The sequence below is a fragment of the Mesocricetus auratus genome, unplaced genomic scaffold, assembly GCF_017639785.1.
Source record: "Mesocricetus auratus isolate SY011 unplaced genomic scaffold, BCM_Maur_2.0 Super-Scaffold_4256, whole genome shotgun sequence".
Taxonomy (NCBI): Eukaryota; Metazoa; Chordata; class Mammalia; order Rodentia; family Cricetidae; genus Mesocricetus; species Mesocricetus auratus.
In genome coordinates, this window is record NW_024429182.1 from 42453955 (window position 1) to 42476171 (window position 22217).

At 41.7% G+C, this 22217-nt stretch overlaps 1 protein-coding gene across 3 annotated transcripts in view; it reads left to right on the forward strand.

The window, feature by feature from the left end:
* The window catches only part of Pcsk5 (proprotein convertase subtilisin/kexin type 5), a 411139-nt gene that overhangs the window by 240956 nt on the left and 147966 nt on the right, over nucleotides 1-22217 (forward strand). For all 3 annotated transcript variants that reach the window (XM_040746607.1, XM_040746615.1, XM_040746617.1), the window contains exons 11-13: nucleotides 5446-5563; nucleotides 6445-6633; nucleotides 20135-20271. In XM_040746607.1, the coding sequence (XP_040602541.1) occupies nucleotides 5446-5563; nucleotides 6445-6633; nucleotides 20135-20271 (444 nt within the window). The remainder of the gene's footprint in view (nucleotides 1-5445; nucleotides 5564-6444; nucleotides 6634-20134; nucleotides 20272-22217) is intronic.

Sequence of the window (22217 nt, forward strand, 5' to 3'; positions counted from 1 at the left end):
TCCCACTAACCCAGTGTCACTTCTACGAAAGTTCAGATTTTAGAGCTAAATTTCATATTTGGGACTTTTAGGCTAAAGACATGTATTTTGTATTGATGAAGTACACTGAAATAAAAACTGAAATAGTCAGATACTCGAGTCCATTTGTCAGTCCTGTTCTACATTTTAGTGATTATGCTCTGCATAACAAACACAGCCTTGGTTCAGGTTGCTAAATGATGGATGGTGAGAGGCAGCTCTGTACTGCTCCTCTTTGTCTGTCCAAGAATGGTGATATATTCCCAGCACGCAGAATTGTAATTTTAAATCAAGATGGAAACTGAGCATAGTGGTGCACACCGTGAATCCGAGCACTTGGGAAGCAGAAGCAGTCAGATCTCTGAGTTTGAGGCCAACCCTGGTATAAAGAGCAAGTGTCAGGACAGGACAGCCAGGGCTAAACAGAGAAACCTGTCTCAGAAATAAATAAATAATGAATGAATGAATGACTTAAAGTCAAGACAGTCCAAAGCAAACCTGGACACTTGGTGTCTTCAGAGCCCTGCCTGGACAGAGTCCCATCAAGCTTCACCTGAAGATGCCTGCAGGACCTTCCTAATAGATTTCAAACAAAGGCACTCATGGGTAGATGCTGTTCACTATTTGCACTACCCATCAATCACAGATAAACTATCAGATTTCTTCGAGGCTCATAAGGGAACGCCCATGTGTTGGATGTTTGCTGTGGTTCCTCTCCCCTCCCACTGGATACCACAAAGCAGTTTGCACATCTGACAGCTGGTAGCAGAAAGACCCACAGTCACTTCAGAAAGCTCAAAACTTACAAAAAAAATGTTTGCAAAAAGACAGTTGCCTCTTATTCTCAGAAACATCATTCATTTTTGCTCCCTGCTGAACTTCCTAGCTTTCTTTGAGATCTGGTTTTGTAGACCTCTGTCTAAAACCTTGTTTAAATTAGCGGAATCTGCTTTCAACACCCATGATTACTTACTTTCGTGCTCAGTGATTAGCTTCTCTCCTCACTTCTTGTCTCATCAGAAAATGGAAATACACCTGGCAGAGAGGATTATCAATCTTCCTGACTTCTCTTGTCTGTCTTTTTTGAAGTCAGTAAGCCTTTAGACAACTTTGAATTAAAATGCATTATGCTTTCAGAACAAGACAATGCCACTCTTTGCCAGCTGAGCTGCTTAATAGGGGCCTTTTTATGACATCCCCATTGCTAATTTACACATTCAAAGACATAAATGGGCACAGTCCACAGGGACACATGCAGAGGATGCAAGTTATTCAGCCCCTGCCTCCCCCACATGTTGGAGTGGAGCTGGCCCTTCCTCACTCTACTAGGAAACGAATTGTTTGCTGGTATATGCTTAGGCAGCTTTGCTTCAAGATTGTCAAGGGCTTTTATATGCATGCCTTGTTCCCTCAGTAACTTTATAATTGTTTTTTTGAATATTAGCCATTGTTGTGTTGGAAGTGGATGTTTATTATCCTATTCCTAGGCATGGAAGTTTGTGGTTGGGATCCCTAATCATATCTATGCTAATGATGCCCTGGTTACAAGAGTCTTGTTTATTGCACAGATGAGTTCTACTTGATCTTGTGAAATCACTTTCGGGCTTAAATTTTGTTCAGAGTTTGGCATGAGGTATATGTTAAATAAGTATCCATTAGGGATAGATTAGCCTGTCATAGCCAGCTGTTTGCACAATGCATTTGCCACCATGGTAAATTCATAGTGTGTACATTGACTCTTAAGTAAATTTCGAAAGTTATTGATAACTTCACAAAAGTTAGAGGAGAGGGGAAGAACCAAAATTCTTAATTCCAGATACAGTTTTCTAATAAAGATGCCATGCCACTGGTGAGTAAATAACTTGGTGTCTGTTCAGTTCATTCATCCCCAAGTAGTTACATGAACCAGCTGGTGCAGCTGCACCCTGAATTCTGTGGTTCATCAATGGTGGTGGGCAGGCGAGTGAACTCACAATGGTAGAAAAACAAAGTCAGTATTTCTGTATGTGAGGTGATTTTGAGTGTGAAATTTTTATATTGTACATCTTTTAAGAAAATCATTGTTGCTTCCAGGTTGCTCAGTGTTAGTTCCCCCTCCTGATACCAAATTACTAAACAGCTTATATGTCCAATACATGCACTGTCTAATTGTTTCCTCATCAGTATTTAATAACCAAACAGATAATGGCCTATCAAGCTGCATGGAGTTGAAACATCACCAACAAGAAAAAAATTAACAGAAAAAAAATAACATTGTATTTTTCTTCAGCTGTGTACCACATCCATACACAGATGCACAATTCTGAGTATTTCCAAATGTTAAAATCTCCATTACTGGCTCAACAACTTTCATTGGTCTATTCCAGTTTTCACATTCATTTATTCTAATCCGATGCTTTCTTCTGTTGAGCTATGGCTCCTCAGCCTCTTTCCTTTATGTCTATTTTTGAGTGCTTCACGGATAGATCATGGCCCTAGAAGGTAGGAATGGAATTGGAGGAGGAAACAAATTTATAACCTTCATAATGGCTTGAGGTGTTTTCCTACTTAACCCAAGAAGCTGCCTAACAGGTGTGAAGTGTTGGTGATATTTGATGGCCCTTTTTTAAAGCTGTGTTGTAATGGGTGTTAACTGGAGTAGACAGGTATGGGATGAGGGGATAAACAGGAGCAAAGTAAATGTTACTGAACTAGGCTCCGGTACTCTAGTTTAGAACTGCCCAAGGGGCTGAAGAGACCTTCCAGAGCCTTTGCTCTCCCCAACATCCTCCCTTCAGACCCTCAACATACCAATCAAATCTTCAATCTTCTTACTGAATGAAATAAAGTAGTAAGTTGTGCTAATTTGAAACCAGCAGGATGGGGGATCCTTGACAGAGGTAGAAGACTTAACATAACACTGTTGATAAAAACTCAGCCTCAGCTTCCCCGGGGAAAGGAAACGCTGTAGAATATGTGTGATAAAATGATATTAGGCCTGTGGGCAATGGTTAAAGAAGGGAGAATTCACAGATCTCATCTCTGTCACTTCTTTCCTTAACCTTGACCTTCTTTTAGAGTCTCTTCCCCCCCCCAAAAAAAACCAAAATGTTGATGAGCCTCCAGTAATAATTGTCCTTACTTAAGGGAAGAGTGTAGCATTTTAATATGTGCATATAATGAGTATGAATCAAATCAGGGTAATTTAGATTCTCCTGTTTGGAGACCCTGACCCCTCCACCCTTCTAAAACACGTTATAGGTTAATATAAAGTGCAGTGCCTGACTGTGGACTAGAATACTAGAATTAAGTTCTCCTGTTAGCTCTTTCACCTCCCATTCTCCACCTTCCCTGCCCTCATCCTTCACATGTGTTCTCACTTGGTATTTCTCTTATATTTGATATTTCTCCTTCTCCTTTTAATAACTTTATCTAATATTATATAACTGAAGCAAAATCATAGAAATTACCAGTTTTGTTGAGGTTACTAATAACTTCATTTGCTTGTATTCTTTCCCCAGTATACTTGAGATATTTTACAATGAACTTACTTTTTAATAAAGAAAAACATTTTAAGAAAATGTCATAAATAGTAAATGTTGTAAAGCCAGAAATATTAGAAATTCTTACATGCATCCTTGCCATAGAAAAGTAAATTTATTTTTATATATTTGGTATAGCCTGTCTAGATCAGCACCTGAGAACAAAATAATGTGTAGGTTTTCTCACCTGAGATAAATAATACTACTCAATGAGTCATGACACAATCCATCATACTATCCTCAAACAAGGAAATTGTGGAAAAGTATTTTAATTTGCTTGCTAAATATTACACAATTATCAAACAGCATGAATGAAACTGTTACTGAGTTCTAGTATAGTTTTTCTTTTTATATGCTCTGATTTTCAAAGTTCCCATGAAACCTGTGAAGGAGTATCAGACCACTTCCTCCATCAAGTATTTTATAATGAAGCTGGATTACAAGGACACATAATGACTGATGAGTTATCAGTTCATTAGTGATACAGCTTTAAAGCACTCTGCCTTGTGCAGTGCCTGTCACACAGAGACACCAAGGGATGGAGGGGAATAGAGGGGTCAAGGGATGGAGGGTGGACACATTGATGAGCAAAAGGGCGCATGGGTTCACAGTTTATAGGACTGCAAAGAAGAACTGCTGGACAGTGTTGGTTGGATTTCATAAATCTATTGACTTCTTATTGATCTGAGAATACTTTAGGAAGAAGGTGGTCCAGCTAGGTGTTTGGGAGCTCAGAGTAGACAGGTTTAATTCTGTACAAAGAAAGAACAAGGAAAGTTAGAATAAGAGCTTTATATGGGAAAAGATGGTAAGGCTGAGGGTCCAAGCTTTCACTAGACACTGGAACAGAGGGCCTTCCCTGGAACAAAGGATCAGTAAGAAGGTTACTTTCAAGTTTTCACTGCATGGTATCCTAAAGAACTATGAATTTTAAGCAGCCCATAGGCATGGGCAGCTATGGGATTTTTTTGCATGAAATAGTTAATGCGATAATACAAAAATGTTTTAGGCAAATCAGTTGTAAGTTTAACTTTGTATTGGTTATACAGATATAAGTGTGGCTTGATACAAAATGGAGATTTTAAGTTTTTAACAGGGATCTCAAAGTATTTTTAGAAGGAAGTGAACATGTAGATTTTGCTGCACCATCAATAAAATACTTCTGTATTTAACTGACAGTGCAGAGACAGTTACATCAAATTCAGGTCTTGATCAGCTCATATTCTAATTGAAAACTAATGGATTTGAAGATAAGAAACTGGTATAAAAGTCTAGAAGCCTCCAAATATTTTATGCACATAGTGTAATGAATTTTATGTGATAAAAGAAGATAATAATTTATGCCTTGGGGGTATTTAACCTAATTGCTAGATATGTCAGAAAATTGATATATCTTGCATGTGAGTTCTACTTACACTGAGAAATTATGTACGTTATCATTTTTCTTTAAAGCTATTAGTAATTTTATCTCATAAAATCAATGATGTCATCATTTTAATACAAATGGTTATCAGTAGGGTCTTAGATCAAAATAGTATGGGTTGGAATCCAGTTTGGACAAGTGTCTCTCCATGCCTTGGTTTCTTCATCCATGAGTGATGACAGTTATCACATGAACACCTTCAGATTGTTGAGAGGAATAAATATAAAATATAGACTAGTGTCTAACATGTGGGAACAAGTCATAAATGACTGTTGTATTGCTAGCAGTGTTGCAGAATCAATGAATGATCCACACCAATATTTTCATATTCTGATCATTTGGTTTGCTTTTCAAGTCTTACTGGAAAGATAGTCAGTATTCCTGAGGTTATGGCTGGGGTCTCTGTTGAAAGGCACAAGGAGTCAGTGTAGGTAGCAGTTGATGTAGCCACAGTAAAGTTGACCTGCATCTTACCTTCCACAGTGAGCCATCTCTATGGATTTGGACTGATGGATGCAGAAGCCATGGTGATGGAGGCAGAGAAGTGGACAACCGTTCCTCAGCAGCACGTGTGTGTGGAAAGCACAGACCGACAAATCAAGTAATGCTTGCTGCCTGCCAGCAACCTGACAATGCCCAAAACGAGGCCGGCATAACCGCTATCGAATATGGAAACTAGACACATCTGTAGTTTCTTTCTAGTGTAGTTATAAAGTTGAGATAGAATGTTATCCTTCCAAGGAAAGCGCTGTACTAGTAGGCTAGCCTACATTTCCTGCTTGTCAGTGTCCTTGTTTGATGAAGCAAGAATCCTTGAGATCTTCACGTTCTTCAAACTTACATTTGTAGTTCTCTAAAGAGTGTTGTAAAACAGATAACAAGTGCTATTGCACATCCCTCAGAGTCATGAGGCCTGTGTGAGCTGCACACACACAGATATTGTGTTTGCAGTATGTACCCAGCAGTGTGTGAAGTCACTGCCAGGTGTTTGATCCAAAGAGCAGCATTCATCTCCGGGGCTTTTCTGGGTGGGTTCTTGGCTTTCTCCTCAGAAACCTCTCTGCCTGGAAAACTTTTTGAACAATATTTCTGGTTGATGATGAACATACAGCCTTATAACTCTGTGCAAATGTGTATTAGTAAGCACTGAAGATGGGGCAAAGTTGTGGTTTGGTTTGGTGTGATGTGGTTTAAAATTTTTCCCCAGTCACCTTTCATGGCATAGAGTGAGAAAGCAAAAAATAAAGGGGAAGGGAAAGTATGCATTTATCCAGCACAAATTACAGACAAAAGACCTTTGGCTTCCCATCACTTGCCTTGTTCCCTTTAAATGACCCAGTTATTTGGGTAACTAGCACTGTTGTCCCTTAATATCCAGTGAACAGCTGCTGCCTGTGTTGTACTCTCATTTCAAGCCTCTAGACCCACTCACCTGATTTCTGCCATGTATTTTGCTCACACCCTTCCTCTCTCTCCTGCCAGGACCATACGCCCCAACAGTGCAGTGCGCTCCATCTACAAAGCCTCAGGCTGCTCGGATAATCCCAACCACCATGTCAATTACCTGGAACATGTAGTCGTGCGAATTACCATCACACACCCTCGGAGGGGAGACCTGGCCATCTATTTGACCTCACCCTCAGGAACCAGATCCCAGCTTTTGGCCAACAGGTACATTGAAGGCCTGTGCCTACCAGGGTCGGGGCCACAGCTATTCTTGCTGTTCTTTAAGGTAGACAGAGATAACTGTGCCTTATTCCTATCCCAGGGACCAATTGAGTAGCCCCTTGGATACCATCTCTCTTAGCACCTAAGTAAGATTGGAAGCTGCCTGGCATCCATAGACAGGGAAGAGTGCCATTCTATAGCTGGGTACTAAAAGGGTGCTGCAGAAAAGTAGAAGGCCGTTTTTCTTTATTCTGAAGAGGGATTGCAGAGCACTGAGACACATCCCTAGTAAATTCACAAATGAACTTCATTCACTTAAGAAAGTGAAGGGGAAAGTGACAGTAGGAGCTTTTATAGATGAGAGCAAGTAAGTGGGAATATAGACTCTGAGATCTTGGGGGTGGGTGCTTAATACTTTAGCAATGAAATGAAGCGTTGCCAGAATCTGTATGCAGGTGGAAAGAATGTAAGGATTCCACTGCATCAGACCCAGAGGCACCCTCTCCATTCCCTCCCCCTGCTGTAGACGAAGGGCCTCAGCTGCGGCATAGAAGCTAATTGCCCTACCTGCTTCATCCCAACAAACACTGCATGATTAATAGAGGCAGCAACAGCTGTTGTTACCAAAGCCAGGGCAGGCCTTTCTTGCTTGCTTTTTTTTTCTTTCTCTTTTTTCTTTGTCATTATTCATCTGAGTTTAACTTGAAAGAGTTTCCTAATGAAACACTATGAAGCTCAGAGACAAGCTTCACCTATGCATGCCTCTTGTGGCCTGAGTTCCTCCCTGCCTTGCAGAAAGCCAGCCTCTGCTATTGATGCTGGCTGGAAAAACTCAGTCCCCCTTCCTGGTCCTATTGCAATTTGCCATCTATTATTGCCATCTCACAAAATGACTTCCCCGAGAAAACCCACCAGCTGATGGGCTATGGATGCCATCACAGGCGTCTGCTGACCTACAGGGTCACTGGCTTCAGTGCATACATATATACCTCCACAGTCGGCGTCTGCTTTGATGTCTGCAAAGGGCTGGGTGCAAGAATACTCCAGAACTTGCATCCTTGAGCTGCACTCAGAAGGTTCACCTCAGCCTCCCCCATTCAGGTTTGCAGCAGTGTCCTGACCCAAGGCATCTAAAGCAGTTTCTCTCTGCGGGTCCTGAAGACATGCGCCATCAGAAAGCTGTAGCAAGGCTGGAGGGCTGCGGGCACTGAAGAATGAAAAGATGTGATGAGCTGCAGTCATCTGCAGCTACCCTGAATCTGTTCTGAGAAGCTGGCACTTTGCATGTGAAATAGCTGCAACCTGCCCCAAAGCCAGTGGCACCCCTGCCATTCTTGCTCTTAACACTGGGAGTATCCCCCCTGCCTAGGCAGCTAAAGAAAGACAGTTCCTTCTGCCATGCTTTTCATCTGACACAGTTAGAGGGCTCCGTTTTGTTACAGGAAATTCCTCTGCAGTATCTCTTAGTTTCTGACCGGGAAACCTTGAGACCTGTCAGCTGACCCCCAGTTCAGAGCACAGTCCCAGTTTAAGAACTGAAGAACAGGGTGTAGGGCAGGGAAACAGACACCATGCCGCAAAAAAAGGGTAGAGAGGGGTGGAGAAGAGTCCTGCTGCTCCCCTGGTGTCCTTTTGATTGGTCTCCAAGACAGTTCTTTGCCTCAAGGTGCATATGTCAGGATTTGGAAAGAGTCTGTGTGCCCAAGATTATTCGTAAGAGCAGTAAAAGAGTGGCCATACCAGACATTAAGCCTGTGTTTTTAAGAGTGAAGATTCTTAGCTGAGTGTGGTGGTACCCGCTTATAACACCAACTCCATTGAGGCTGAGACCAGAGAATTGTGAGTTCAAAGCCAGCCTGGGCTACATAGCAAGAACTTGTCTCAAAGATGATTAGATAGATAGATAGATAGATAGATAGATAGATAGATAGATAGATAGATAGATATGAAATAGACCATCTTATGTGAAGATTACAGTTAAAAAGTAGGAGTTAAAATTTTAAAGCAAAGTTTCTCTAGCAAGACCCCTACAGATCACACATAATCCTCTGGTAGCAGAGTTTTCCCACCTCATCTGTCCACCCTGCCTGCTTCCTTCCTAACCTGGCTGCCACTGTGGAAAACTCTCCTTGGTCTTTTTGGTCTTTGTTTTTGTTTATTTTGTTTTGTTTGAGACAGGCTCTCTTTTGTTTGTTTGTTTGTTTGTTTGTGTGTTTGTGTGTTTCGAGACAGGGTTTCTCTGTATTGTTTTGGAGGAAAGTGCTCTGTAAACCAGACTAGCCTCAAACTCACAGAGATCCGCCTGCCTCTGCCTCCAGAGTGCTGGAATTAAAGGCTGTATAGCCCTGGCTAGCCACAGAGTTGTTACCATGCAAGCCTTGAACTCACATATCCACCTGCCAATGCCTCAGGAGTTTTTCCCCCCAAGGCTTTTGAAGTAGTCTCTCCACCCAGGTTTTACTCACAGACCAGCACAGAAATGAAAGGAAAGTGCTAGAAGCAGCTTGGACCCATGGGGCTCTTTCCAGGTCATTGTCCTATGATACTTCCCCCAGGATTTCATTGTCCTTGACATTTCACTGAGGAATTTCTTCACAGTTGCCTAGCCAGTGACCACTGTGGTTTCTGGAGCATCTGGTTCCTGCAAAGTGCTCACTGTGCATGGCACTTACATCTGTGTGGGCTGTCTGGAGCCCCTCCGTGGCTTCCTGTCCCCACTGATGGGCAGCTCCTGTGGTGAACAGCTGTTGGGAGAATGGTTTACCCAAGCAGCTGCAGGTGCTAAATGCTGGAAGGCGTTCAGCAGCATTCAGAACTCTAGGCTAGTTTGAGCTTTGCGCCCCATTAGCCCAGCAAGCAGGCTTCCCTGGCAAGCCACCACTGGTGATTTAGTGGGTTGGAGCTACGGGTCACCAGAACTGTCAAGGGGTGGACAGATGACCGTTTCTTAACCTCTTCTGCCATCCCTGCCTCTTGGCCAATATCTCCTGCTTACCCAAAAGCCAAACAGTGACTTCAGAGTGAGTGGCTTACTCCACTGGAGGAGGTCAGACTGGAGGTTCAGGGGAAAGCTGGGGGGTCTTGAGTCCTTTGAAAGCTCTTAGATGAGAGCACTTCCAAATACTGTGTACAAATACTGTGTACAAAGTTTCCAAACAAAACCTTGTCTCACCAAATTCTTCCATCAGCTCTACTTGCTAGAAATATGAACAGCTCCTCTCCAAGCCTCCCCCTCCCATCCAACTGCATTTCAGGCTTAGCTTAATTTGTTGGCTCTCTATTCTAGTTTTTGGCCTCAAAATGAAAGCTGAAACTTTGCCTCCCTTCCTAAATTTGATTATAGAAATGTATCTCTGCTTCTAATTATAGTCTCAAGTAGAGAGAAGGTACATGTTGTAGACTGCAAAACCCAATAATTGTGTATAAAATGTAGTAATTGTATGTTAGTCATTTTTGTCACTGTCCTCTCTAAATGTTCAATGAAAAACTATTGACACTGGTAGACATCATGGAGTATAAATGTGTTTGTGACTTGCAGTAAAAGCACTGCTGCTGCAGTGCTCCTGCTGCCTTCATTCAGAGCAAGCCTTTAAGTTTATACAGAACTGGCTTTCCCTTAATCTCTCTGATGTCTGTGTTTGAATCTAGAGAAGGAAGTTTCTTTGTGAGATAAATATATATATTTAGCAAGTGGTATCCTTCTTACACAGTACTTCTCAATACACCCAGCCAGTGACCTTATCAACTACAGATGCCTGAGCCCTGCTCGTGGGTTCCAATTCTGTGGTTCTGGGGTGAGGTCTAAGAAGCCCCATTCATAATGAGCTAGATGAGATGAGATCCACCTACCCATAAATCAACCCTCATATCCAATTTAAAAGATCACCCAGATTGTCTTGTTTTTGTGTCACAAAATATCGTATATGTGATATTGTTCCCGACGCTATGCAAGTAGTTTACAAACGCATTTATAATGCAAAACAGACTCCTGCATAAAAACCATATACTCTATAATGAAGTCAGTCTTCTACAAGATGAGGCACTCTGTATACACACAAAAGGGGATGCGTTTGGGGGTTAATGAATGACTTGAAAATATGCTTGTTGAAACTTGACATTTAAGGGGGAATATTCCGTTTAGCTATTCTAAACCTCTTTAGCACCAATATCAAAACAGTTCTTTTTAAAAGAATTTTAAGTATTTTTAAAAGAATTTTATTTAAGTGTGTGTGTGTGTGTGTGTGTGTGTGTGTGTGTGTGTGTGTGAATCAGAACCTTCATGTGAATCAGAACCTTCATTCAGCGACTGATGGAAGCAGAGGCAGACACCCACAGCTAAACACTGAACTGAACTCCTGGAATCCAGTGACAGAAAGGGAGAACAGAAACAGTTGACCTGAACAAGGTGGAGCTCTTGGACCCCAGATTGATTGTGGAAAGCATGGGACTTACCCAGACCCCCTGAGTGTGGGTGTCAGAGAGGAGGCCTAGGCAATCTATGGGACCTTGGTTAGTATTTATCCCTGGCATACAAATAGACTTTGTGTGCCCATCCCACAATGAGAGATGCTCTCTCAGCCTAGACACTTGTGGGAGGGCCTGGATGAAATGACAGACTCTGAGGATCTACCATGGAGGACCTCACCCTCCCTGGGGACCAGAGTGGAGGTTGGATGGGGGTATAGGAGGTTGGGTGGGGAGGCCGGGGAAAGGGAAGGGAGAGGGAGCTGGGATTGACATGTGAAACAAGATAAAAGTAAAAGTAAACAAAAAAGAAAGAATTTTAACTATTTTAAGTGTGTGTGTGTGTGTGTGTGTGTGTGAGAGAGAGAGAGAGAGAGAGAGAGAGAGAGAGAGAGAGAGAGAGAGAGAGAGACATGTGCTGGACTAATGAGTGATTGTAAGCCACCCAACATGGGTGCTGGCACCTAACTCAGGTCCTCTGGGAAAGCAGTAAGTGCTTTTAACTGCTGAGTCAGTCTTAAGCCCCCAAAACATTTCTTAAGCACTTGACTTGAAAAAGAAGCCAAATAGTATGGCTTTAAATACCCAGTATCATAAACAATCTGTTACAATTGAGCCAGTGAGAGCTTGAGCTTTCAATAAGATAAGCTACCCTAAACTGTGACAAAGCTCTTACATAGTAAAAGAGGCAAGAAAGAGACACAGGCTGATGTCGGACTACAGCGATAAATACTGTTTGAATAGTAGATGGTGATTCTGAAATTAAGACCATTTACAGTCTTAGAAATAATTATAAAGCATGGTTGCCAGTACTCATAAAATGCCTCGTTATCTAGCTGCCACACCTACTTGGAAGCCTGTTGTAGCTGTGATGTATTGACTAGACTCTTCAATGAAAGGAGGGGGGAAATCTCATGCTAATTATATGAGTTATTTCCTGATGAGCTACACATAATGGCAGGCTCTTCTAGTAGGCTTCATCCAGAGTAATTAGTTTGAAAGCCACTCACAAGCATAGGGCTGGGGCACCATCTCAATAAGTGGGTGTCATTTGTGCCACTTGCCCCTATCATTTCACTGAGACCACAATTAGGAAGTCAATTATGACAGAACTGACTTCTCTATAGCAGAAGTGGATCTAGACACGTTGATAATCGACTCTGGCTTTTAATGCACTGACTCTGTCTTGTTCACGTGTTATCCACACTAATAGTGTTGGAGCATCATCTGTGTCCACTGCTTGCGCAGCACAGGTATTCAGGGTGGGCATTTGACTTCTCGTTTATCTAAGGGCTAGTCCTCGATTAGAATCTCTTTAGCAGAGAGCCTTGGTTTTGCACCTGAATCTTTAATGGACGAAGATACTCCCTGCAATGCCAAACTAATCTACATGCTGCATTAACTTTTCCTGCTAAAGAATGAAATGCAGTTTGAATTACAATGTTAAAAGACAAAAATTATCAAACTGTTGAATCAAAATCAGAATATGTCCCCATTTAAACTACCGCTGCTTATGAAAGTAAGACTAATGCACATGCCCAGTTAGCTGACACAGCAATCCTTGCCTGTCTCTTTCCCATCGCCTCTCCACAGAATGTCACTGTGAATCTAGCTGCATTTTCATTCCTCAGCTCTTAGATTCACATGAAATTGATGAACACCCCAAGTCTGTAAAATGAAGAGGCCAGCAAAGTGCTTGACCATATATGCATAGGCAAAGCAAATACATATCTCAACTTTGAAAAAGTTATTTGAATTTGATGTTACAAGTACTCTTGTCCCAAATGGGATCTGAAAATGATCAGCAGCAAGGGATTGATTTCAACAAAACAGAAAGGACCACAAGGAAGGAACATAGAGCCTGCCAATCCCGCCAGCCAGTAACTGACCCGTAAACAATTAAAAGTTTACTGAGGTTTTGGAAGCAAGTCAGTGGCCTCAAATCTCCTTTGCAAGTTTTGATATGAGACTTTGAGCCAACTTTCCTGTCTAAACTATTCAAGAATTGTTTTCAAGGTCACTATTGGAGGACTATTCTGTGACAGCTTACTACTATAGAGCCCTCAAATGGCACAGTAACTTTAACAGATCTGAGTTCAAGTCAGGGCTGTTGACATAGAAGGAGAGAGTCATTATAACTGAATTACCCTATCAACATACTTCATTCGATAGCATCTGAGACAGCTCCTGATTCTTGCCTCCAAGTTGGTGCCTTTTGATAACTTACAAACATCCCCCTTCTAAGAGTGTAAGTCAATCACATGACCTGAGAAGTTCTTAGTGATGTCTAGTTTTAAGTCATGAACTTGTGAAATGAGCCCTATTATTCAGTGGATTGTGGAACCTCCATTCACTGTATCATTCTACTGAGGGTCAATTACTGTGGGGAAAGTGCTCGTGTTTAGAAGATATCAGTAAAGAAAGCAAGCACAGGATTTGCTGTGGACCCTGCTAAGGGGCTACTGACTCTCTGTTCAGAGAGGAAAACTTTATAGGTACCACACAGATGCTCTGGCGGGATGAAGAGGGCTTCCCAGGCAGTTTAGGTTTAAGAATTGTCAGCCATACACTGCCCTGTAATGCAACAAAACATATTTGCACACTACTAAGAACTAAGTGTCCTCTAGTAAGAGTCTCCATTGACTTTTGTTTCCTACAGACTTTCTGAAATTAATTATTGACCAGGAGACGGTTGAAGAGTGTGGCTTGATTTCCCTTTTCTTTCTTGCAAAGTCATAGGAACATGTGGGTGGTGATTTCACTGTCGGTTGCTTTCCTATGAAATATTGCTAAGTCAGCCACTTAACTGCCCACACAGTCCAAACTCAGGCCACTGAACCTTGCAGCTTTAGAAAACAGCCACCATTTCGAAGGGAATCCCAAACATATTGACAATTTTTCTTTTTCCAATTCAAGTTTCTAATGTTAGTCTTTAAGGAGATGGGAACAGTCCATTTGGGTTTTCTAGAAATGTACATTTTTCTCCCAGAGAAGACCTGCATAGAGGTCACATAGCCACCGATTTACTAAAAAGCCATGTGACTGCCAAGTGGCAGTAACTGACCTGTAACCTGAGACAGTGCTAGAGGTATGCCCCCTCTCTTTAGCTGCTGTGATGCTCCATGTATTCTTCTAGGTGCACATCATTTTGAATCACAAAAAGAAAAACCTATCCATATCTGATTTTTAAAATTTTCCAGCATGTGTTCCGTCTTCACAAAAATCTTCATCTTCTTTTGGACATTGTCTGAATAATCACATCTTCATTAACTGCCTGTGCAAATGACATGCCTCTGTCTCTGTCTCTGTCTCTCCCTCCCTCCCTCCCTCCCTCCCTCCCTCCCTCCCTCCCTCCCTCCCTCCCTCCCTCCCTCCCTCCCTCCCTCCCTCCCTCCCTCTCTCTCTCTCTCTCTCTCTCTCTCTCTCTCTCTCTCTCTCTCTCTCTCTCTCTCTCCAAGGTTCCAAGGTTTCTCTACAACCCTGGCCTGTTCTAGAACTCACTCTGTAGACCAGGCTCATCTTGAACTCAGAAATCCAGAAATCCCCCTGCCTCTGCCTCCCAAATGCTAGGATTAAAGGTATGTGTCACCACCACCCAACCACCCAACCTGACATGCTTATTTTAATATATTCACTTACACAGTAGCTCTTTTTTATTTTTAAATTTAAATTATAAACAAGTTTGCTTCACATGTGAATTTCAGGTCCCTTTCCCTCCCCTCCTCCCACGCCCTCCCACTAACCCGCCCCCCAATATCCCCTCAATTCTCCACAGAGGGTAAGGCCCTCTATGGGGGTGTCCATAGTCTGTCATTTTATCCAGGGCAGGGTCTAGACCCTCCCCCGAGAGTCCAGGATGAGAGTGCATCTCTCGTTGGATGGGCACCCAAAGTCCATTTGTATACCCTGGATAAATACTGATCTACTACCCAAGGCCCAATAGATTACCTAGGCCTCCTCACTGATACCCACATTCAGGGGGTCTTGATCAGTCCCAAGCTGAGTTCCCAGCCATCAGTCTGGGATTCAAGAGCTGACCCTTGTCAGGTCAGCTGTTTCTGGGGGTTAAACCAGCCCAGTCTTAACCCCTTTGCTCATCAGTCCTCCCTCTCTGTCACTGGATTCCTTGAGTTCAGCTCAGTGTTTAGCTGTGGGAGTCTGCCTCTACTTCCATCAGCCATTGAATGAAGGTTCTGTTTCCCAGACTCTTTGGCCATGGCATTGTAGGCTGGCACTCCCCAGATCTATGTCTAAAATCCATATAGGAGAGAGTACATGTCATGTTTCTCTTTTTGTGACTGGGTTACCTCACTCAGGATGGTTTTTTCTAGTGCCATCCATTTGCCTGCAAATTTCTGGATTCCATTGTTTTTTTTTTCTGCTGAGTAGTACTCCATTGTGTAAATGTGCCACATTTTCTCTATCCACTCTTCGGTTGAGGAGCATCTAGGTTGCTTCCAAGTTCTGGCAATTACAAATAACACTGCTATGAACATAGTGAAACAGATGTCCTTGTTGTATGAATGTGAATCTTTGGGATATATGCCTAAGAGTGGAGTTTCTGGGTCTTGTGGTAGGCTTATTCCCATTTTTCTGAGGAATCTCCATACTGATTTCCAAAGTGGCTGTACAAGTTGGCACTCCCACCAGCAGTGGAGGAGTGTTCCCCTTTCACCACAACCTCTCCAGCATAAATTGTCTTTGGTGTTTTTGATTTTAGTCATTCTGACAGGAGTAAGATGGTATCTTAGAGTTGTTTTGATTTACATTTTCCAAATGGCTAAGGATGTTGAGCACTTTCTCAAGTACCTCTCAGCCATTTTAGACTCCTCTATTGAGAATTCTCTATTTAGTTCTGTAGCCCACTTTTTAATTGGATCTTTTGGTGTTTTGGAGACTTGCTTCTTGAGATCTTTGTAAATTTTGGAGATCCCTCTGTCAGATGTGGAGTTAGTGAATACCCATTCTGTGGGCTGCCTTTTTGTCTTGCTGACTGTGTCCTTTGCCTTACAGAAGCTTCTCAGTTTCAGGAGGTCCCATGTATCAATTGTTGACATCACTGTCTGTGCTACTGGTGTTACATTCAGGAAGCTGTCTCCTGTACCAATTCGTTCAAGGGTACCACCCACTTTCTCTTCTAAGAGGTTCAGTGTGGCTGGATTTATGTTGTGGTCTTTGATCCATTTGGACTTAAGTTTTGTGCATGGTGATAGACATGGATCTATCCGCATTCTTCCACATGCCAGCATCCAGTTATGCCAGCACCATTTGTTAAAGATGCTTTCTTTTTTCCATTGTATATTTTTAGCTTCTTTGTTGAAGATCAGATGTTCATACATGCATGGGTTAATATCAGGGTGTTCAATTCGATTCCATTGGTCTATTTGTCTATTTTTGTGCCAATACCAAACTGTTTTCAGGACTACAGCTCTATAACAGAGCTTGAAGTCAGGGATGGTGATGCCTCAAGATGTTGCTTTGTTGAGTAAGGTTGTTTTGCCTATCCTGGGTCTTTTGTTTTTCCGTACAAAATTGACTAATGTTCTTTCAAGGTCTGTGAAGAATTGTGCTGGTATTTTAATGGGGACTGCATTGAATCTGTAGATTTCTTTTGGCAGGATTTCCACTTTTACTACATTGATCCTACCTATCCAAGAGCATGGGAGATCTTTCCATTTTCTGAGGGCTTCTTTAATTTCTTTCTGTAAAGACTCAAAGTTCTTGTGATACACGTCTTCCACTTATTTGGTTAGACTTGCCTCAAGGTATTTTATGTTTTTACGATGTTTGTGGCAATTGTAAAGGGTTTCTCTGATTTCTCTTTCAGCCCTTTTATCATCTGTATATAATAGGGCTACTGATTTTCTTGAGTTGATCTTGTAGCCTGCCACTTTGCTGAAGGTGTTAATCAGCTGTAAGAGTTCCCTGGTAGAGTTCTTTGGGTCATTGATGTAAACTATCATATCGTCTGCAAACACTGAAAGTTTGACCTCTTCCTTCCCAATTTGTATCCCCTTGATCCCCCTTTGTTGTCGTATGGCAATAGCTAGAACTTCAAGTACCATGTTGAAAAGGTATGGAGAGAGTGGACAGCCTTGTTTTGTTCCTGATTTTAGAGGAATTGCGTTGAGTTTCTGTCCATTTAGTTTGATGTTGGCTGTTGGTTTACTGTATATAGCTTTTATTATGTTTAAGTATGTCCCTGTTATCCCAGATCTCTCCAAGACCTTTATCATGAAGTGGTGTTGGATTTTGTCAAAGGCTTTTTCTGCATCTAGTGAGATGATCATGTGATTTTTGTTTTTCAGCTTGTTTATATGGTGGATTACGTTGATGGATTTTCGTATGTTGAACCATCCCTGCATCACTGGGATGAAACCTACTTGATCGTGGTGAATGATTGTTTTGATGTGTTCTTGGATCCGATTTGCCAGTATTTTATTGAGTATTTTTGCATCAATGTTCATGAGGGATATTGGTCTGAAGTTCTCTTTCTTAGTTGTATCTTTGTGTGGCTTGGGGATCAAGATTATTGAAGCCTCATAGAAAGAGTTTGGCAAAGACCCTTCTGCTTCTATTGTGTGGAACACTTTGAGAAGAATTGGTATAAGCTGCTCTTTGAATTTCTGGTAGAATTCTGCACTGAGGCCATCTGGACCTGAGCTTTTTTTGGTTGGGGGACTTTTGATGACTACTTCTATTTCCACAGTGGTTATAGGTCTATTTAAATTGCTTATCTGTTCTTGATGGCAATTGATAGCTATCCAGAAAATTGTCCATTTCCTTTAAATTTTCTAATTTTGTGGAGTACAGGTTTTCAAAGTATGACCTGATGATTCTCTGAATTTCCTCAGAGTCTGTTGTTATGTCCCCCTTTTCATTTCTGATTTTTGTTAGTTTGCATGTTCACACTCTGCTGTTTGGTAAGTTTGGACAAAGGTTTGTCTATTTTGTTGATTTTCTCAAAGAACCAACTCTTCATTGCATTAATTCTTTGTATTGTTTTCCTAGTTTTTACTTTATTGATTTCAGCCCTCAGTTTGATTATTTCCTGGCATCTACTCCTCCTGAGGAAGTTTGCTTCTTTGTGTTCTAGAGCTTTCAGCTGTGCTGTTAATTCTCTAGTATAACTGTTCTCCTGTTTCTTCATGTGGGCACTTAGTGCTATGAACTTTCCCCGTAGCACAGCTTTCAAAGTGTCCCATAGGTTTGTGCATGTTGTGTCTTCATTCTCATTGAATTCTAGGAAGTCTTTAATTTCTTTTTTTTATTTCTTCTTTGACCCAGGAATGGTACAATTGTGCATTATTCAATTTCCATGTGTTTGTAGGGTTTCTGCAATTTGTGTTGTTGAATTCTAATTTTAACGCATGGTGGTCTGATAAGATGCATGGAGTTATTCCAATTTTTTTCTAGCTGCTGAGGTTTGATATGTTGCTTGAATCTAGTTTTGTCATGGAATATCTTATTTTCTCCATCTATAGTGATTGAGAGCTTTGCTGGGTATAGTAGTCTGGGCTGGTATCCATGGTCTCTTACTACTCATAGAATATCTATCCAGGTCCTTCTGGCTTTCAGAGTTTCCATGGAGAAGTCAGGTGTAATTCTGATAGGTTTGCCTTTATGTGTTACTTGGCCTTCTTCCTTAGATGCTCTTAATATTCATTCTTTATTCTGTATATTTGGGGTCTTGATTATTATGTGACGAGGGGACTTTTTGTGTGAGAATCTTAACTTGTATGAGAATAATTCTGAGCATTTTGACAAATCTCTGTTGCTGCATGACTGTACACCATTGTTTCCAAGAGCTCTCACTCCCACGAATCCTACCCTGCTTCTTGCAGTCTCTCTTCCTACATACCCAAACCACTGTTTCTTGTAGTTCTTGCTCCTTCTAGGACTCGAGTGGCTTGAGTCATATATCACATAGTCTTTGTGTCTGACTTTTTTGTGTCAAATGATGTTTGGGAAATACATGTCATACTTTGCTTATTGACCAGTTTGTAGGAGCCGTGAAGAGGGCTCAGAAATTCAGAGCACTTGTGCTCTAATCATAAGGACTAGAATTAGGATCCAAGTACCCATGTATCAAGCCAGATATCCCAGCAATGCCCATAACCCTAGCTCCAAGGTAGATAGAGACAGGAAAATCACTGGGCTTTCTGGCTTCCTTCCAGTCTAGCTGAGAACAATTCAAGCCCAGACTCAGGAGGGTACCCTGCCTCATAAGGATCAGGCAGAGAGTGATGGAAGACAACACCGACTTCTGGCCTCCGTGTGTATTCACAGGCATGCATGCTCACAGAAGCAGGCACAAACACGTACACAGACCACACATAAATATACAAATCTACTGGTCGGTGGTCATTGAAATTTACATGTTTTTAAAGAATGTTTTAAATTTATGTGTGTGTGTGTGTCTTCATGTACCAATTTATGTGTCCCACAGGCAGACAGGTGACTCTAGAGGCTGGATGAGGACATCAGATCCCCTAGAACAAGAATTACAGGTATAGGGTGATAGAAACCTTACCTGGATGCAGCCCCTTTATGGGTTTTGACAATTATGAGCATTTGTGTGGCATTCTTTCGGTGGGCTTATTTTTTTCAGTTCACTTGGATGAATAACTAGAAACAAGATTTCTGGACTGCTTATACAGAGTGCTCTTTGCACTTTAGTAGAACTCTAACACTGTTTCCAGAGTTTGGATGCCATTTTTGCATTCCCACCCCCGGTATAAGAGATGCTCGTTGCTTTGCATACTCAGATCTTTACTACTAAGTCTTGTGGATAGAGTCCTGTTCCCCAAATAGATAGCTAGCCCTTCCAGTTTGCTACATGACTAGCCCCAGGCCTGCTTTATGGTGAAACTATGATGCTATATGTGGGTCTGACCATTGGTGATATCCTAAATAAAGACAAGTTAATATGTGACCACAGATGCTGATAGATACAGACTACTGGCAATGCTTTTGACTGTCCCCTAAGCAGATTTTTAATTAATGCACACAACAGACAAAATATGTTATGGTTTTTCAGGCTGTTTGATCATTCCATGGAAGGGTTTAAGAACTGGGAGTTCATGACCATTCACTGCTGGGGAGAGCGGGCTGCTGGTGACTGGATCCTTGAAGTTTATGATACTCCATCTCAGCTGAGGAACTTCAAGACTCCAGGTGAGAAATCATTTCAAGTCCATCTGTGTTGCCGAAGGAAATGGTGGACTGTATTTGCACCAAAGATTGTTCCACACTTGCCCTACTCTAATTGCTTTGGCTGTAACAACAATCTGACACTGTTACTTCATAAAGAAAAAAGGTTTGTTTACCTCGCCGTTCTGGCAGCTCCTTTAGCATCCTACTCTCTCCAGAACTAATTCACCCCTGCAGGGACCATCATTAATATATTGATGGAGCTGGAACCCCTTAGTCTGACTACCTGCCGGTACGCTCCGCCTCTTAAAGCTGCACTGTGTGTGGAGCAGGCCTTCAGTGCATAAACGCTTAAGTGATGTGTCCCAACCATGTCCTGACAGCATCCTGGAGCAGTGTCACCATTCTGTGTGTGACTCATTTCATACACATTGGATTGCATACACATCTTCCAGTTCTCAAGTCCTCAATAAAATGGGATGATTTAAGAACATGAAATAAAGAATAAACATTTAGGTATAAACGAAACACAGATCCTGCAGCACTACATCTGATCCTCTTTTCTGTAGTTTGTAAAAAGCCAATCTTGTTCACCTGCCATGCTTCATACTGCATTATAGACATGTTAGTTCACAAAAAAAGAGATAGGTTTCCTCAACTGGTTTTTGTTTGTTCGTTTGTTTTTCAAATTTTAATTTTCAGTTCAAACAAGACAGCGAGCTTAGGCTGTGCCAACTAATCTGGTTACTACCAAAGGGGGAAAATGTTGATACTATGCCCTGCGTGAGTATCACGTACAGTATGGAAATAACCATGTTAACTGGGATCCCTTCCTGTCCTCTAAGATTCCATAGATGTACATCAGTTGGCATCCCTCATGCCAGTATATGAAGCTTCTTTTTCACACAGCAATGGAATGTACACACAGTGGGAGAGTGCATTGCCTGCTCTACTAGCTCAATGCATACATTCAGAAACAGAGTTCATCACAGAAACATCTATGGTTCTCAACTTCTGGCTCAGTTGGAAAGTCTTGGACTTGGGGCTGGCAGATGGCTCAGCAGGTGAAGGCACTTGTTACAAGACTAACTACCTAAACTGAATCCCCAGAATCCCCAAGGTGAAAAGAAAGACCTGTCTCCCAAAAAGTATCCTTAGACCTCCACACATGCCCACACACATTCTTAGTTAATTAATGAAACAAAGATGTCTTGTTTTTGCTGGGTGGTGGTGGTGCACACCTTTAATCCCAGAACTGGGAAGGCCAAGGCAGGCAGATCTCTGTGAGTTCCAGGCCAGGCTGGTCTACAAGAGCTAGTTCTAGAACAGCCTCCAAAGCCACAGAGAAACCCTGTCTCCAAAAACAAAACAAAACAAAACAAAAGATGTCTTGTTTAAAACGATTGTTTGACTTCAAATCACTTAAACAAAATGCATTCAGAATAATCTTAATTTTGTTATTTTTCCCAGGCTAGTAATATGTGACTTTTCTTTCGGGTAGCTGAAGAACCATCCATGATCAGGCACCTGAGATGAGGCTCCTACAATAGACCAAAAAAAATCCACCCAGGTGTAGCTTGATGAACCACTGAGTTTATTAGGGTGACGTATAGGCGCATAAGTGAGGGGAAATCTGCAGCCCACACTCTATGGGAGAATGTTCTGCAATGCTGTAATTTCTTATCCATAGTCATGGATTTATAACTCGGCACCATCTTGAGGGCCTGATTATTTTTTAGTTTTAGTTGACTTACATTCAAATAGCTAAGTATGTCTAATGGCTGTCATATCAGACAGCACCAGTTTTAAATACTAAACAACTGAGTATGTAATTAGGTGGCACAAAGAATTTTTTTTCTTATTAACACACCAGACCCTATCAAAAATATCTCAAAAGCTGAGGTAAGACCTTGGTACCTCGAACAACAACGCCTTTCCCAGACGGCTAGTATTCTCTTAAGTATTCATGG